The 18,245-nt window shown below is 43.0% G+C and overlaps 2 protein-coding genes across 5 annotated transcripts; both read right to left on the bottom strand.

Annotated features, from left to right (window-relative positions):
• Positions 1–1,244: 1,244 nt before the first annotated feature.
• LOC127769388 (sister chromatid cohesion 1 protein 2) lies at positions 1,245–7,678 on the bottom strand. The gene is made up of 15 exons (XM_052294946.1): positions 7,246–7,678; positions 6,029–6,449; positions 5,902–5,942; positions 5,780–5,826; positions 4,539–4,603; positions 4,338–4,460; positions 4,112–4,249; positions 3,747–3,988; positions 3,472–3,658; positions 2,764–2,900; positions 2,270–2,682; positions 2,096–2,132; positions 1,979–2,003; positions 1,759–1,891; positions 1,245–1,405 (listed from the first exon to the last, which is right to left on the bottom strand). Exons 1-15 carry the CDS (start codon positions 7,370–7,372, stop codon positions 1,292–1,294), a joined length of 2,250 nt encoding a protein of 749 aa, XP_052150906.1. The 5' UTR covers positions 7,373–7,678; the 3' UTR covers positions 1,245–1,291.
• Positions 7,679–12,118: 4,440 nt separating this feature from the next.
• Positions 12,119–15,617, bottom strand: LOC127770151 (cyclin-dependent kinase G-2). 4 transcript variants are annotated; one of them, XR_008016885.1, is made up of 8 exons: positions 13,824–15,616; positions 13,604–13,732; positions 13,359–13,494; positions 13,117–13,205; positions 12,910–13,021; positions 12,711–12,817; positions 12,443–12,620; positions 12,119–12,373 (listed from the first exon to the last, which is right to left on the bottom strand). XR_008016885.1 is itself a non-coding variant. In XM_052295814.1 (7 exons), exons 1-7 carry the CDS (start codon positions 15,284–15,286, stop codon positions 12,524–12,526), a joined length of 2,133 nt encoding a protein of 710 aa, XP_052151774.1. In that variant the 5' UTR covers positions 15,287–15,616; the 3' UTR covers positions 12,119–12,523. The 4 variants fall into 4 exon arrangements, 2 of the variants coding, with proteins under 2 accessions (XP_052151774.1, XP_052151775.1); XR_008016884.1 differs by having other exon boundaries at positions 12,119–12,370; XM_052295814.1 differs by having other exon boundaries at positions 12,119–12,620.
• Between the last annotated feature and the right edge of the window lie 2,628 nt (positions 15,618–18,245).

Here is an 18,245-nt window from a genome sequence, read left to right as displayed (position 1 = left end):
AAACCATGATTATATATCTAGACATGCATATCTCCATATATATAGCCAGGTTTTTTTTACATAGGTTATACAAAACTACTCGTCACAACTATAGAGGAGCTAACAGAATTTTTTAAAAAAAAACTGGGAAAAAGGGTATGGATAGAGCTGTTATCAGCTGATGATATGCTTGAAAACAATGATTAAATAATGATGGCATAAAGTAAAACTTCAATAATAAAAGGTGGCATAAAACGAAATTTACTTGGGCCACTAGGCGGCCTGTCGCTCGCCCCTCGTGGGTCGTGTGGGTATTTCGGCCCATTTAACGCTAGGCGCTCCGGCTGACGCTGAGCAACCCAATCGTGCCAGGATCTTACCAATTTTCACCGTCGAATTTCCTGGCTCAGCGATGCAGGAAAATGAGTGTAGATTGACAAGATCTGCACCTGCTATATGCATTTTCCGTGCATGCCTTTGCTGTACAAAGAACTGTGGAGCACCGAGCACGGCTCAGCTGCTCCGCTCTTGGATCACCTAGATTCATCTATACCTCAACTGTGAATTCAGCTAATCCTGAATTTGTTGATTCAGCTAAAACTGGACATTCAGCAGTATGTAGATTCAACCGCTCTTCGACAAATAGAATTGCATCTACTTAACAAATAAAAAGAAAGAAGAACTAAAAAAAATCAAGAAAAGCATAAGCTTCTCAAGTTCACAATGGAACAGCGAGAAGCTCGAAGAACGACGGCGACTGTGGGACTCATCAGCTCCTTCAAGAGGCTTTGCTACTGCTTTGACTACAGTATCTTTTTTTTAAGATAATGAAAACTTTATTAAGACTTAGTTAAATACACCAAAATGATACATTCCAACTGAGCCCAACTACAGTACCTTCAAATCACCATGGCTCGCTGTTCCCATCATAGCTTCCAAACTGTTCCCAGCTGCATCATTTCCAGATTAGACAACATCCTGGCAAACTCACATATACAACTGAACCAAACACGCACGATCAAAAACTCTGAAAAGAACACGGGATCTAACACTGATAGGAAACTGCAATTTACAACTGTTAAAGTTATTATAAATAACTAAGCTATCCATCTAAAGGGGAAAAAAAAGGGGGAAACAACTAACATCTCTACATGTTCCTAACCATCTAGCGCTACATGCGCCCAACTAAGTATATACATCTGACTGACCATCATAAACATGCTACAGAAGATAAAACAAGGTGAAACGCTCCTGGGAAGCTGGGATCTCTTTTTCCCGAAAACTACCAATGAACATGTTGCGTCAAATTAAGTCATTGCTTCTCACTACTCCGCAATGCCGCCTCGAGCCGCGGAGTCGCTGAGACTATGATGTCCCCATAAGTCTGCTCTTGATTGACTTCTATGAGACTACCACTCTTCAGGATCTGCAGAAGAGAGCAAACGACGATATAAACAATACAAATTGCTGTAAGGACCATAGGGCCTCTGTCATACTTATAGGAGTTGAAAATATGAAACAAACAAACAACTTTTGAGTTTTGATAAACAGAACGGAAATGGAACCAAAGAAGTGCTTGCATATTTCCCAAGTAAAGCACATGAATTGCACTAAAAAATGCACATATTAATTTTATCACAAGGAAGATTGTTCTTGCGTAGAACTGAAATAGATCAGTAATACACAAGATGGGATCCTCAAGACCAGTCATTCTCCAGTGAAAAAGCAACTAAAACTCATGCAGATACTGTGTCCAAGAAATAAGTACAGAAAATGTACCAGAGTTTCATAGAAGAATCTTGCTGAAGTTTTTCTTTTCGTTCCTTCGAGTGCTTGACCAAGGCATACAGAATTGTTCCGTTGTTGGCACTTCTGGTCCACGAGTAGTTGATGGAAGTACCTTGCTACAGTCCTGAATTAGTGCATTTAGAGAATGTTATAGGTTAACGACAACATGAAGAAAAGAAATGAAAAGAAACAGGACAAGTTCATTAGCCACCTTGTTCTTGTTGAACGCAGCAAACCTGTGCAAAATAACAATGTCAGTAGAACTTGGCAAAAACAAAGATCTAATGTACAGGAAAAATAAAAACTAGTATAGGGTGTAAAAGAGTACCTTCATCTCTAGCATGTTGTTCATCCATATGAGTATCCTGCCAGATGCAATTTTCAAATGATTCATTTGCATAAAATATACATTAACAAATGAATTGTTTGCATGGCATTTTGCACACAAAACCAGATATTTTCAAAAGAATTTTATAAAAGAGTTTAATGTAGACAGTGTTACCTCTTCCATACTATCTATATCAGCATCCAATGCCTCGTCGAGCTGTGGATTTTTACTTTTCAATGCATTCAATCTTTCTTGCAGTTCTGTTGAATGAGATTCATGTCCTCCAATTGAGAAATCCTTTTCTTTGACTGTATCGTCATTAAATCTATAGTCTTCATCATTGTGATACTGTGCACTTTCAGTGTAACACCCAACAGTTGCCTGTACACTGTCTGTCAATTCATCCAATTTTCTCTTTCTTGGTTCATCTGGAATGCTTTCACCTTCTACATTTTTAGCATCATCGCAGATATTGTTGGATTCAGAAAGCTCCAACGAAAGTCGCCTTCTTGATTTTACTGACTCCCTGCACGAATTTTCTGGTGTATCTGCTGTAATAGTGTGTCTAACGTACACTGAAGTTGGATCTGTGAAAATAAAATGGCCCCTCTTTAGTTAATTATGGAGGTTTCCATCACCAATTGCACCTAGTATAGATGAAGACTTACACAAAATCAATGGATCCATGAAAGTAACTGGCAGAGAACGAATTTTGCCCTCCTTCCAGGTATAAAGACAAGTATGAGGTGCCTTCCTTCTCTGCTGCACTAGATCACTTGCATCCTCTATTGTGTTTCTCAATGTTCTACATTAAGGAGGAAAAAAATCCAAAGCATGAGCAATTAAAAATAGAGAAGTACCACATATTGAAAAATTAATGTTCCAACTTATACTACATGATCATTGATCACATAAAAAATAGTATGGCACTGCAGCCTACCACCTAACCCAAGCCCCCAAACAAAAATAAAGTGCGGGAACAAGAGGCTAGCACCCCAGCCATGATCACTGGTTCCCACTGCAAACAGGTAGAACCAATGAGAGCACATGTTTTAAGGATTTGAATCCCAGTGGACAACACAAACATCCTCAGGGCCAGCCAACCAAGCATCTTGGTTCTCAGCTTATAATTCTTTATGAGGCTATAGGCTTCATAACTTACAGTACCTTGCCTTGAGCCTTAAATATCTTAGCAAAAAAAAAAAAGGAAGAAGAAGAAGCTGAGAACTTAGATTCATCAAAGAATCCCAAATCCCTGCTTAAGCTGATAAGATGAGCCTAAGTTTGCCAAACCAGCTCCTAGGATACCTAAAAGATCAAACAGGAATAGGTAGTGCAACAGATGGAAGAGCTTCTAAGCTAGAAGCTCTACTTACTCATTTGGTAGAACAATATTTTCATCATACAATACCCATGTTCCTCTTCTTCTAACCTTCCGTTTGTCTCCTCTATCTGTTGGTATATAATCTTTATTGTATAATCCCCTTCTTCGTTTTCTAGTCACCCGGTGCTTCTCCTTTTTAGCTGGTGTAGTAACCATAAATTTAGGAGAGCAGGGTAGCCCTGAATAAATCAGTGAAACCCACACATCACAAATTAAGCATAATAATGACCACAAATAGAAGAGGAATTTTTATCACAAAAATTAAACCTGTGCCACCCTCTGTCATGGGCTCCGGAGTGGAAGGTGACAGCTCATTGATTAGCTTTGTCTTACAGCGCAAAGTTGGTTGTTCAAGAGACCCGGGTTCCTCAAAACCATCACATGATGGATTTGTGTTAGTTCCATGCAGTGACCCATTTTCTGATTCTTCAATTGTGGGACAATTTGCATCACGACTTGGAAAAGTCACATTCTCCACAATATTTTCAGGTATTTGCACTTCCTTACTTCTGTACCAATAAATATGGTCAGCATCAATGCACTATTTTTTCACAAAAATGTTTAAGTAAAAAAAAATTGATGTGACATTAAAATCATAATATGGTAAAACCACAAAAGTAACATTTACTTACCCTGACAAAGGGATGTGGCAAGCAGAATTCCCATTCTCATCCCTATTCAATTCTCTTTGAGGTTTTTTCCCCCTTGTGCTTTTATCTGAAGGATCATTTACTTCAGCCATCGTATCCACCATCTCAGGTGGAAGAATACTGTTCCAGAAAAAAAAAAAAGGTCATCGGCAACAGAGGAAAAGTATGCGCACTGTAAAGAGAGAAATGTGACACCATATATACTTACTCCTTCACTGGTGTAAAGCAAGCAGATTCAGCATTGTGATTTTCAGGTTCACTCCCAATGCTACTCAAGCATAGTAGACTGTTGACTTCACTAATGACACTCATCATTTCAGTTGGGATAGTGCTGCATTGAAGCTTCATTCAGAAATTCGGTACAGATAATCTTTTTTAGCATCATTGAGACAGTAATCTCTATACTTACACGCGTACTGGCATAATGCAGGCAGAGTCTAGATCAGCGTATGAGCATGTCATCATCTTATAAGACTGTTCATTGGACCAAAATAAGGCTTTAGTTTCCCAAACAGATAATATACGAAACAAAAGGAAGACATGGTTATTGGATAACAATTAATAAAGGAGTAGCAATTATGTGGTATTATTTATAAATAACACGGGAAAAAATGAAAACCTGGGTGTAATTCGCTAACCCAAGGGCACTAGGCTGTTGTAGGGTGATTTTTTGGTCGTGTATCACCTTGTGTGGTGCTGTTTGTAGATGTGTGAAGGGCTAGTGAGCCCTTGGTTGTATGGGTGGTTTGTTTTTTCTTAATGAAATGAAGCGCAGCTCTCCTTCATTTTCTAAAAAAAATAAGACAATTACAGAACTAACCCCCTAAACCCCTCAGCAACTGACAAGTGGCACCTGTAGCAGTTCTCTAAATTGTTGAACAGAATAATTAGCACAAGGTACAGGACTGCAGCCAGCATCACACTGGTATTCACAGACTTGGTATGTGCCAGTCAAAGCATTAGCGGACTCGAGTCCTTTTTTTTTTCAAAAACTACAGTGCTTGCCTAATCAGTACTTTGTCCCAAAATGTAAGCAGTTCTAGAGGTTTTCACGGGAATTAAGAAAATAGGTGCGGTTGAATGGTGGAAGGTTGTGATCGGTTGAGAAGAGAAAGTAGGTGCAGAAATTTAACGGGATATGGCTGTGCTTGGTTCAAATGACGAGGTAGGTGGAGAATTAGCTACATTTTGGGACAAATTTGAACGCTAGAAATACCTACCATTGGGATGGAGGGAGTAGTACTTTCGGCTACCTGGGAGCCTACCTCACTTTGGGATCACTGGATAACACATTCACCTGGCCACCCTATATCAATGCTTAGCAATACCAGGTGTTTCTTATCTAGTATGCATACCATTAGTTAGTTTTTCCATTTCTTCATTTCAGATGTTACTAAATACAGCTCGTGTATGCATGCATGTGTTGGATGGAGTGTGTAGCTCAGTGGTAGAGCACCCAGTAAGGTGACGCCCACCCAGGGCTCAAATCCTGGGTGCCACAGTTCTGTCCACATCGCTGCACAAGGTTTCAGTGGGCACCTTCTTTAAAGCTAAGTCAACGACGACGTCCTACCCCTTGATCAAGTTTTTTTTTTTTGTGCATGCATGTGTCGGTAAGTGGTGTGGACAATACAGGAGAGAGCAGTGTACCTCAAACAAACAGGATGTATGGTGATTCTCATCTTCCAACATGGTACCTATACAAAAGAATGCAGAACGTAAATAAAATGGTTTCTTAGCAGTGGTAAAAACATCAATCACAGCAGTTCTACCTTGATGTGGCAATTGGTGATGATCCACGTCATCATCATCCCTACAAAGAAAGTTTTAAAAATAGATCAGAAACCACAATTTTAAGCAACAAGCTAATAAAACTAGTATAGGACCAAAACCTGTTACCTATCTTCAGGAATCCCCAAATCAAAAGAGTCAAGCTCAAATCTTTTGGGTATTGTGAAAGTTGGAAGATCAGGTGTAGCATGTGTGTCTCGAACTTCAGCTATCTGTGAAGTAGCTCTTGTTTCTGCTCTAGTTGTTCGCGCAGCTTGCATAGGTATTTTTACCTTGTAAGCACCTTCTTGTCTTACAACTAATCTTCTTGCGCGAACAGGTTTCTTCGCTTGCTTTGAAACTCTATTTGTTGCTCCTCCAGTTGGGATACTTAGTTCATTGCAATGTGCTGATCCATATGATCCAAGAAGCTCATTGCATTCATGGCAGAGGTATTCCACTTTCTTGGAATAAATCCTAACAATGCCAAGCAGAAGCAGTCCCAATACTCTGTATGTGGTTTTGTCGTTGTCATCAGGCAAAATCTTATCTGCCAGGGGAAAGAGGAAATGTGCAAGCGTTACGAGCATATTAGGGAAAGAATGCTAAAAATAAATCGATCTAGAAAAGGAAAGCGTTATAAAATGTCACAACCCGCATTTACTGTTCTAATTTGTTTCATATGCTTTGGATATAGCATTTCCCTTCTTATTAGTTCCACACTTTTGACACCTGTATTTCTGTTACGAGTCAGACCAAACAATATTTACAGGACTACTAGATTTGTTCAATGCTATTAAATTTAGGGATTACAAGGTATTCCTAGTTGGCGCCCGAATCTCAGGTATATGCTTGGGCCTTATTAATAGAACCATACGTAGAACCGTCGTAGTACAATGACCCTAAACCCCAAACCCCAAACCAATGCCATCTACAAAGTACAAAACTCTTCACCATCCAAAAACCCATACCCACAGGTCCATGTTATTACACCCAAGGTGCTACCTTTTCCTTTCACCTCGAGATTTCACATGGAAAATCAAATTGCCACAACGATTACCACAATACAGTATAGAAGGGTACCGAGGCCATGACAGCAAACAACTCCTCTCAAATTCCATTCCCTTTCTTCTTCTTTTTTTACCAGATTCTCATCACATGATTCGCTTCATTTCTATAACCTAAAGCCCCGGATAAACCCCTCTTCCACACACCGCCTCCCACACTGTTCCACTGCCTCCCACCTAGACCGCAAATTCGACATAAAAACCCACGAAAAATACGCACTTTTTTCTCTCTCTCGCGCGCGCGCGCTGAGGCCGAGGAGTGGGCATCGCATCGCTTACCGACGCAGGCGACGACGTTGGTGCGAACCACCTGGTCCCGGCTGAGCGCCGCCACGCCGCTGACCGCCGCCACCCACACCGTCCCCAGCACCCCCTTCTTCGACAGAAGCACCTTCGAGCAAGACATCCCCCGCCTCCACCCCAAGCCAACAAAAAAACACGCCCTCCACCCCGTCGACCCCCCGCCGCCGCCACCAACAATGCAAGCGCGCCTCGCGCGGGCCGCCGCGCCAATGGCCCTCCGCCCCCTCCTCGCCGCTACGGACGGAGGCGGAAGCAGCCCGAGAGCTCGCCGCCTCGGGTTTTTTTTTCTTTTTCTTTTTTTACGGTTGCGCTCTTGGAGGAGAAGCGAGGCGAGGCGAGGCGAGGCGAAGGGAGAGCAGAGGAGGAGGAGGAAGAAGAGGAGAGGCTTCAAGGGGAAGGAGGAGAAGGAGAAACGGTTGGGGCGATGGGCGAAATGGCGGAGATGCCCTCGCGTTTTGAGAATTGAACGTTGGTAATTTGCTCCGTTTTGAGAGTATTTTCACAACTCCCCCTTCGGTGGTTTCGCGTGTTTGAAAAAAGTTTCCGTTTTTGTGTGGAGGTTGCAGGCGTGTGTAAGGATGGGAATTTGCTTCTTTTTTGGTGATTTGTTTTGGATTTGTGCTGTTGGTTTTTCTAGAAGGGATAAATTTATACCGTTGTGGGAGACTATATACTATAAAAGGGAGGTAAGTGATTGTGAACAATATCTTGCAAAAATGGAGGTTGCCGTTTAATTTGTATAGCCTAAGTTGGAAATTTGCCTTTTTCTGATTTGTTTTGGATTTATTTCTGTTACTCCTTTCTCCTTTTTGAGTGACAATGAGAGAATCATATGAGGGAAAATATCCCGTGACAACGGCATAATAAGCAAAAAGTTGATTAAATCTCTACTGTTGAGAGATAAGATTGTTGTCATCTTAATACACCACCTCAAAAAAAATCAAGTTAATACGTCTCTGCCATTACAAACTTCACACTTTTTTATAAGCATAGTGGATTATAGGATCAGATGATAGTAGTTACCAGAGATATCACAATGTGTTATTTGTACAGAGAAAAATAAGGTAAAATCCACCTACAAAGTGGCTAACCCCCTGCCTCCTACAACCTCTTGCAAATGTATAAATAATATAATTTATTTGCTTACTGCATTTATTATCAACTTCCACGGTATTTCTTATCAGGTAGTAAAGCTGCATTTATTATTCTTTTACTTGGTTTTCTACTATATGGTAGGAGTAGTTGGTTTTATCAACATAAATGTTGGTGGATTAAGACAACATGATATGAATTTAGCATATTAAGATGCGAATCAATATCGCAAATAAAAGGAGCGGTCGAGCTAGACCTGTTGACTACTCCCTCCGTCCTAAAATATAACAACTTATAGCTCTCAAGATTTATCTCAAAATATAATAATTTCTACGCCAACATTCTCTTCCCAACCAATCATAACCCTATACTATTCACTTTTCCCACCTACCTCCACTATTCATTCAATCACAACCCTCCATTATTTACTTCTAACTTCTTAATAACCGTGTCCAACTCTAAAAATGCTTATATTCTAGAACGGAGGTATTAACTACTATAGATAGACAGAGAGATTAGAAATCCACGTAATATTTTAGTAACACAAGATTGAGGGTAATTGGTGAGAAGGAAACATGAGTCCGATCAGTTCCTACGGAAGAAGGGAATGCTCGAGCTTAGCCCTAGTGACTAACTATTGAGATAATAATTTTCTAGTACGGCCGAGTTTAGTACTAAACTTTTTCTTTAAACTTTCAACTTTTCTATCACATCAAAACTTCCCTATACACATAAACTTCTAAACTTTTTCATCACATCGTTCAAATTTTAATCAAACTTCTAATTTTAGCGTGAACTGAACACACCCTACCTCAAAATCCACATACGAAACAAATAGCATGAATTCCCTCCCCTCTCTTTATTTATAGCAACTAAACAAATAATTTGTATTACAAATCAAGTTCCCAATCCACTTATTCCACCGCTAGTTCACATGCCCTTTCCGATTGTTGTTGAACATACACACATAGTTTGAACAGCGGGTATTATAACCTCTAATCATCTAGTGAATCTATTTTCTTAATAATAAATTAAATCCCAGCCGTTTGCATATGTACATTTTGCAACCGAACCCTGGAAGGTAATTTCACCTCGCGGATGAGGATGAAATCGACGAGGAAGAGAACTCGGACACCGATGCTCACCCGAGGCCGCTACTGAATGCAGTCGTGCTTTCCCGAAGGATAACCATTCCTCGTACCGACCGATCAAAGTGACCAGGGGGTATAGTTTATTTATTACCGCCCGTCACCTTCCAGCAAGGACCATCACTTGGTTTACACGTAGGCTACGGACATGACCAGCTCACTCACCTCAGCAACGGTGCCCGGTCTGCGGATTCGCGAACGCTCTTGGTTTCCTGGAGACGAATTTGAGCATTTGCACACACGGCAACTTCTCCTCTCTTGTAAATGAGACAGACTTACATGTAATACTAGCTCAGTACCTACTACTGTAAAGCAATAGTCCTCCATGTTTACAAGCATTGATATAGGAAAGTACAAAAGGGGGAGAGAAAAACACAAAGTACACATAGCGAACAATGCACTACACAACAGTACTTGACAAAATGATACATGCGTGTGCTTCCTCTTTCGTACATAGAATCAGCTGCCACCCCCATAGCAATGCAGACAGGCCTCGGATGGCCATTCGAACAGGCAATGCCGGCTGAATAATAGAGGCTCTTCGAGGCCACGTTAGAACAAAATAACGACAACGAATAATCAAACCAATGAACAGATATCGATATATCCCAAAACTCATATCGGCAAGGCATGGGAAGACAAGTTAGAGAGAAGCACGATTACAAAAAGAGACCCAATATCACTCAAGCGGGTCATGCAAGCATCATATATGATTACAATTTTAAAGCATATTCTTGTCCAAGTTAATGTGGTCTTGCATCAGGGGAGGATTTGCGCAGTTGAGCAACCCTCACCCTATTGCAGCACAAGCTGCTAAAACTATGCAGAGCAAGCTAAAACAGTAGGAGTCTTGCCTTTCAAGTTGTGTGATCCCATCTAAAACTAATCAGATTAAAGTAGTTTTGTGAGTAACCCGCTCCACTAGTAGTTTAAAGTTCGCAGTACCATTTCAGGTGTCCATGTACTAGTTTTCAAAGTTTACAGGTAATGTCAAGAGGGAAAAAGTTGTAGGGAGAAAACTAAAATGTTGTTCATGAAGATAATGTCATTTAAGAGAAGGCGTTACACCTCAACCATCCCAAAGAAATGGACGAGCGGTCCCCACAATCAGTCAGAAGTATGATGTATATTAATAGACAGGATAGGATAAGTAGACTGACCAGTGACCACTATGGTTCACTAAAGTAACAGGTGAACTCTCTTGAAGACCTTCCACAAAATTTAGTCACTTAGGTACAACAAGCTGAGGGCCATCAAGCTTCCTATCTTGAAGCAGCCACAGCTTAAGCTGCAGACGTGTCACAGACAACAGCTGTAGTGAGTTCAAATAACTCTCCAAGCACTTAAGCAGCATTTAAGTTACCACCAAAATGCAAAGCACAAAATGACTGAGCATATGGTCTTCCACCAGTTCACAAAGCATAAAGGCAGTTTACGCAAAACACTTGTCGCATAAAAGGAGTTAACTAGCATATCTTCGAAGTAGTCAACATGTTGCATAAAAATAAAGACATCTTGACTTTTGATCTCACACTTCTACCTCGCATGACTATAACTTAGCTAATGGTTAATATTTACAGATATGCTTAGCTGATTAATTCAACCTCATTATCATTTAGATAAAGGAAAAAGACCTTTTTCCAGGTTGCAAGAGTCACAATACATTAGACAGTTACTAATAATATCCTAAAAATGTGGTATACAGAGAACGAAAGCATCAATCGATGCAAGACAAACTTGTTTCCCAGTGAGTTGAAAACCATTCAGATTAGAAGGATACAACAGAAGAACCAAATATTATTTGTAAACGGTTGGTGAACATTATCCCTGAATAGATAAATAGTCCATGAAATAGAACATCAAGGGAGCAAGCGATCAAATACATGGAAGAGTCCACCACGTATAATGAGTAACAAGATACTGAAGTTTCTCTCTTTTAAAGATTTATTTATATAAGTGAAAATGAAAGTTGGCTGCCGAACAGGAAAGAAAAAAAAAAGACCAAGCATTCACTTCCAAATTCACAATTAGATAGCTTATGAACAGTAACTACAAAGAAACATTTCATTCTTCCCTCATTGCATCCTACAGTTGATTGGTGCATAGCCAGATGGGATGGGAGTGAAAATATAGTGCTGAACAGCACTGTTGAGTGGTGGATACAGAAACATCAGTTACTGTTACTTACAAGCATTGTTTTGCACAAATTGTTAAGATGCCAAGGAGAATACCTACAGAACAGTATCCTCCGTTTTTCATTTTTCTGTTCCATTTTCCTCTAATCAGTAACCCCTTTTTTTCATTTCTTTTTTAGATATATGGGAACATGTGTCTGTCCAGATTCCAGACAACATTTAAAAAGACCTATGAAAACACAGATAACCTTCAACCACGACCTTTCATCACAAATGATCTTTTGCACGTGCACTCATCAGTTTTAGTCAGCAATACATCACTTGAGGTAAATGGTTTTTGAATATATTTACCTTTCAAGTTGTATTACTGTCCATTGATTTCCTGGTGAAAAGCAAAAGGCATCCTTCCCCTTCGCTTCTCTTGTCTCTTGCAAACAAAATGGAAAGATCAAAAGAAAAGGCACTAGGAGAATATAGAAAAAAAATGATGGAATATTCTTATTTTAAATCCAACGCACTGAACATTGTTTACAACGTACCAATCTGGAATATTTTACATACAGAAGTTCCAAAGGTGAAACTGCTGTTAACCAATAAAAGCCAACACGCCACACCTTACGATGCAGGCAGATTAGACTGCTTTTATGATCAATCTGGTTGGAGTTAATCCTGCAACAAAATTTCTATGATGGGCCAGGTACCTATCAACTTAAACCAGCACCATGCCTGCTAAAGAACACTATCAGTTGCTGGTAGACACCAAGATGCGTGATACTTCATGTCCATGGCACATCTCACCTCAGAGTGTATCTGACCTCATAGATTCAGAATGATGCATGACAGTCAGGATCAATAGAGCCCAAACAAGTTGCTAATAGCTCAGCCAAAAAGACCACGGTTGCCAATGTTCCCTTGTAGTTCTTTCAATCGTTGCTCTTCTAGAGGATCAGGACTCTTCAAATACCGTTTGGTACGCCTGTGGAATTTTAGGAAAATAAATTTCACTACATGAAACAAAGATATTTAAGCAACACTACAAGTAGATTAAATGGTTGCGAAGAAGTACCTGTCTAATTCATTTAGAGCAGGGAATGTTGGCATGAAATCCTTTGATTTAGGTAGAGGAACTTCACGGAACCACTCATGCTGCAAAGCAGCATCTGCTGATAACCGCTGTAAAGCCAAAACAGGTGTGCTCAGATTGAAGTATATAAATATGAATGCATGATATAAATCATGAAAAAAAAATAGCAGTAGCACATTACCTTCTCAGGATCGTATGTTAGAAGATTATTTAACAGATCAAAACCTGCTTCAGACAGAATTGGACGACCAGAAAAAGATGCAGCTGGGAACTTATCTCTTAATCGGTTGTACCTGACAAGATAAAAGAACAGAAATTTCATCACAATGGCATATAGACACTCATCAGACCAACACGATTAGGTATGCATTATCCAGGAGACACTAACGGTTGTTTGACAAAATTGACTTTTACACCCGGCAATTTGGCATAGCCAGGCCATATCTTCTCGTTAGGTGTGCCAAGTGTTCTAAACATCTGCAATAAAAGTAGCTTCACCATGAGATATGATCAAATATAATATATATCAAGGTTTATAGGTATCTGCAACAGGAAAGGAAATCCAACATGAGACCTCTGAAAAAAATATAGTAATTGCAAGGATGCAAAATCACAAGTCAAACGAAATACCTTATCTAGCTGTTCAAACTCAGTTTTCCCATTAAATAATGGTTCTTTGGCCAAAAGCTCTGCCATTATGCAGCCCACAGACCACATATCAATGGCGGTAGAATATTCCTTCGTTCCTAATAATAGTTCTGGTGCCCTGAGAAGGAGCAAAAAGGCGGGTCAGATTGATAAACAGAGCTCACAATGGAAAAATTAATGGCAAGCCAAAACACTGGGGATGAATCTGATGTTGACCAAAGACCTACCTGTACCACAAAGTCACAACCAATTGAGTGTAAGGTTTTAGCGGGCTTCCATATTGACGAGATAGTCCAAAATCACATATTTTCAACTCACCACGGTTATTCAGCAAAAGATTTGAGGTCTTCAGATCCCTGGTATATGGAAAATGCATATCAGTATACAGGCATCAGGATAGGTTTGAGGATACTTGGCAAACAAATAGAGCGTCAAATCAACAGTTACCTATGAAGTACCCAATTATCATGAAGATACTTCACACCCTCCAACAGCTGGAGCATCAGGCATTTGACCTCACTTTGGCTATATGGCTGCTTCATTGCCTCCATGACACCTTTAAGATCATGTTCCATGTACTCCATCACCATAAAAATACTATCTAGGCTACTACCAACCACTACTTCCTTAACATCAACAATTGAGGGATGGTGAAAAGACAAAAGGATGTTTATCTCCCTAAGAGATGTTAATGGGAAACCTTCTCTCTCCTTCTCCATCTTGACTTTCTTCAACGCAACAATCTCACCAGTCTTCTTATCCCTTGCCCTGTATACAACACCATAAGTGCCTTCATTAATCTTGTTGAGCCTCTCAAATTCATCAACACTTCTGCAACCTTGAAGCATATTTATACATCTGTGCGGTGGCTTCACTGGTTCTGGTGTTTCAGACCGGCGCACTTCATACTCTGAGTCCGTACCTGACTGATGATTTGCAATATCACTGTTACCATCATCATCTCTGTCAACGTCCATATAATCATCTTTATCAACTTCCAAATCCTCATTCTCATCAGCACCCAACCTCCCTGAATCAGACGACCTTGACATGGTCCTCCCTCCAGAGATATCACTGGCCACAACCTCACCAAGTTCTGGGCTAAGAGCCTTCTTCCTCTGCCCCAACTCAGCAGAGTCTGCAGGCGATGCACTTTTCTTCTTCCTGTGTGGTGCCCCCTCTTCCTCGTCATCATTAGCACCAGCCCACCTTGAAGTTGATATGTTCCTCATTGTTGAGTACTCTTCTTCCTCCTCCATCACTCTACTCTCCGCATGCTCCTGTAACTGCTCAGGACTCTCGGAAGCAACAGCAGGCTCCACATCCATCGGCGACTTCTCCGCAGCCAACATCTCAGGGATGTGATCCTGCGGAGGCAGAGGGGGAGGGGGAGGGGGAGGAAGCTCGGTAGGCACAGAGTCCACCGCCTTCTTGCCCTTCGCCACATCAGAATGCATTGGCTTTGGGCTATCCCTATCCCATATTATCGGTGAGAATTTCCTTTTCTTGCTAGGTGATGAGGCCGATGCAGCCACCACCGATTCACCATCCCTACTAGAACTTGATACACCATTCTCCCTCGCTCTATGCGGCCTCCCACCAGAGTCATCTGACGCACTACCGCTCAGAACTTCGCCAGGCTCGCGATCCCCGAGCCTCGCTGAGAGGCGACTCCTGGGAGGCGGAGAGCGGCGGTGGCCGTACCCGTTCGACAACTCCCTGCCGCCCCTGCTGCGACCGCCGTCACGGCGCCGGTCCGCTTCGCAGCGGGGGTCGGAGTCGCCGCGTTGGTGTCGGCCGCTCGGGTGGTGGTGGTGCTGCTGCTCCTTGCTCCTCCTGGAAGCCTCCGCGTCGAGCTCCCGCTCCCTTGCCTCGTAGTCCCTGTATCCTCCGTGGCGCCCAGCGGCCATGAGCAGGAATCCAACCAGACCGTGGAAGCCGAGAGAAATTCGACAGAATTCCCCCCACGAAAATTTCCCACGGCAAGCCAAACCCTAGATCCGTACCAAAACCTAGAAAAAAATTCGGCGCGATTCGGACCTGGGAGGGCTGGGGTTTGGATCTGACCTCGAATCGAGCGGCCGGGTGGGATCCGGCCGGGCCGTGGCGGCGGCGGCGGCGGCGGAGGGAGGAAGCGAGGCGGGTCGGGAGGGGAGCGGCGGCGGCGGAGCGAGGTAGGGAGAGGAAGAGATGGGAACGGAAGCGAGTCAGAGGCGCCGCTTCGCGTTGTTTCGAGTTGGCTTCTGCCTTTCCCTTTTTGTCGAGCCGGGAAATCCGCGCGCTCCTAGCAAGGCGTGGCCCTCGTGTGGATGACGGGTGGGCCCATCGTGCCAGCAACTCTGGTAATCTCATGCTTGCGGCTGTGTGAGGCGGCAGAGTTGGGCTGGGCCATTTTAACTTAGGACACCCCTGGGCCTATCGAAGGCAAGAATCTCACAGATTACAGGTACTCTAAAGTCTAAGCTAGCCGTCTCTCTACCTTGCCAGGTACAGCATTTACCAGGTACTACTGAAGCTCTAATCGCAGCTAATCCCCAACTGATGAAGCTCTGGCCAAGCAAGACATGTAACAGAATAAGACAGGAGCATTGTGATGATTTGACTGTGAAACTGAAAAAACATATCCCACTCTGGCCGAGTTTAGTTCCAAACTTTTTTTTCAAACTTCCAACTTTTCCATCACATCAAAACTTTTCTACACACATAAACTTTCAACTTTTCCATCACATCATTCCAATTTCAACCAAACTTTTAATTTTGGCGTGAACTAAACACACCCTCAACAGAAAAAGACTGCATTGAGAAAAGCATTTTCAAGAACGGCACCTAGCTTGGCTGGCAGGGAGCTGCCAGGAGCAACGTGCTGGCCTGGGTTCGAATCCCTTCGAACGCAGGTTCTCTCGCCAATTTCTTCTCTATCAATATTGAATGCTAAGGGTGTGTTCGCAAGTGCAGGATGGGAACCCATCCCTCCGAATGCTAAGGGTGTGTTCGCAAGTGCAGGATGGGAACCCATCCCTCCTGCACGTAAAACGGAGCGACCTTTTAACACATGATTAATTAAGTGGCCGTGAGTCGTTGTAACTCTGATACGCTGTATATGATGGATCGGGGAGGAGCGCACGTAATCAGTGCCCCGGAGATGTAGGCTACGGCTGAACTCCGTTACCAAATATCGTGTCTCAGTGTCGTCATTGTTTTGTATCTCCTATGGCGTTTTCTTCCTGTCTGCTTCCTGTCTGCTAGAGGGAAAAACAGGTTGAACCAAAGCCTCTCCAAGGTTGAACCGCTACTAGATGCCGGTCTATTCGCCCTAGGCTTTGTTCAGCCATATGCCACAAAATACGCCGCCTTTGAAGTAATTCCATCGTGCAAATACCTCGTCAACACCTCCAAAACAGCCTATAGGATCCACCCACTCCGACTTTCGATTGAACGCCATCAAACTAGTCGCGAGCCGAAGCCGACAAGTCGCATGCCGTCTTCCCAGCCGCCGAACGACCCGAGCGCTACGTCTAGCCATCTCCCTGTCGAACGCAACTCATTGAAAGGCCCGGGCCACCCCGCCCAGAGTGTTCGAATCCACCGATCGAGAGTGCCGATCGCCTCCAGCTTCAATCAACCCGAACGTGCGGCCACAAGTCTCCCTGTCGAGAGTAGCTCACCGGAAAGTCCGAGCCACCCGCTCGAAGTGTCCGACCCACCGATTGATTCGCCAATTGCTTCCGCCGCCATCAACCCGAGCACCACGTCTGGTCATCTCCCTGTTGAAAGCAGCCATCGACGGTTCCGGCCGCCGCCAGAAGTGTTCGATCCACCGATCATGACTCCGTTGATCGCCGCCGTGCTCCACCTTGCGCCAATGCCCCTCCCTGGGCATTACAGCAGGCTACGCGGTGTGGAGCACCTCCATTGCGCCTCTACCATGGACCTCCCGCATGCTCTGATACCACTTGTTGGATATCCTAGGATAGAGTCCGACTCTTACTCTAGTCCTAATACCTATTACAACTCCAAGTCCTAAACTGTAACCGACTACGTACACATATTCGACACAAACTCTAACAAACTCCACCTTGGCGAATATGCCACGCCAACCTAAATTTGTTACTTGCTCGAACCTCCGTGTACCAGGACTTGAGTTGGTTCTGCCGCAGCTCACGCCGAGCCGCCCGACGAGCCTACGCCAGGCTCGCCGCCTTCAGGTTCGTGCACCGCAACACCAGCATACCCATCTTCCATGACTCCACCTGCAACAGCACTCCCTTGTAACTTGTACAAACATGAGCTCGTCATCTCACAAGTCATAACAGTCTTGCCGTCCTTCATGATATTCATGGTCTTCCTATCAGAATCCACCTGATACAACCAACCCGTCTCATGTAGGCTCCCAAGCGAAATCAAACTCTTCCTTAGTCCCAGTATGTGTCTCATATCCGAAAGTAGCACCTCGTTTCCATCATACATCTTGAACTTGACATCGCCCACTCCAACAACACGATAACTCGTGTCATCGCCCAAGTAAACAACACCAAAATCACCAGATTTGTATGAAGAGAACCACTCCCGCTTCGATGTCACATGATAGGAACTAGCTGAGTCCAACATCCACGCTTCTCCAGACTTCTCGTTAGACACTGTGAGAATCTCATGACTGCTGCTATCTGAATCATCACCACGAGCTGCTAAACTTGCAATGCCACCTTTCCTCTTCTTTAGTAATGGGCAATTCCTCCTTATATGTCCAAACTCATGACACTTATAGCACCGTGCCCCCTTCTCCTTGCTCTTCGACACCCCCGCTTCATAATCATGCTTTGCCTTGACCAGCAAACTCTCAGCCTTAGAAGCCTCAGTTGCCTCATTTTT

Source organism: Oryza glaberrima, chromosome 4, assembly GCF_000147395.1.
Source record: "Oryza glaberrima chromosome 4, OglaRS2, whole genome shotgun sequence".
In the NCBI taxonomy this organism is placed as follows: Eukaryota; Viridiplantae; Streptophyta; class Magnoliopsida; order Poales; family Poaceae; genus Oryza; species Oryza glaberrima.
Note: the sequence above shows the minus strand (reverse complement) of the source record. Positions and strands in the feature narration are given on the sequence as shown.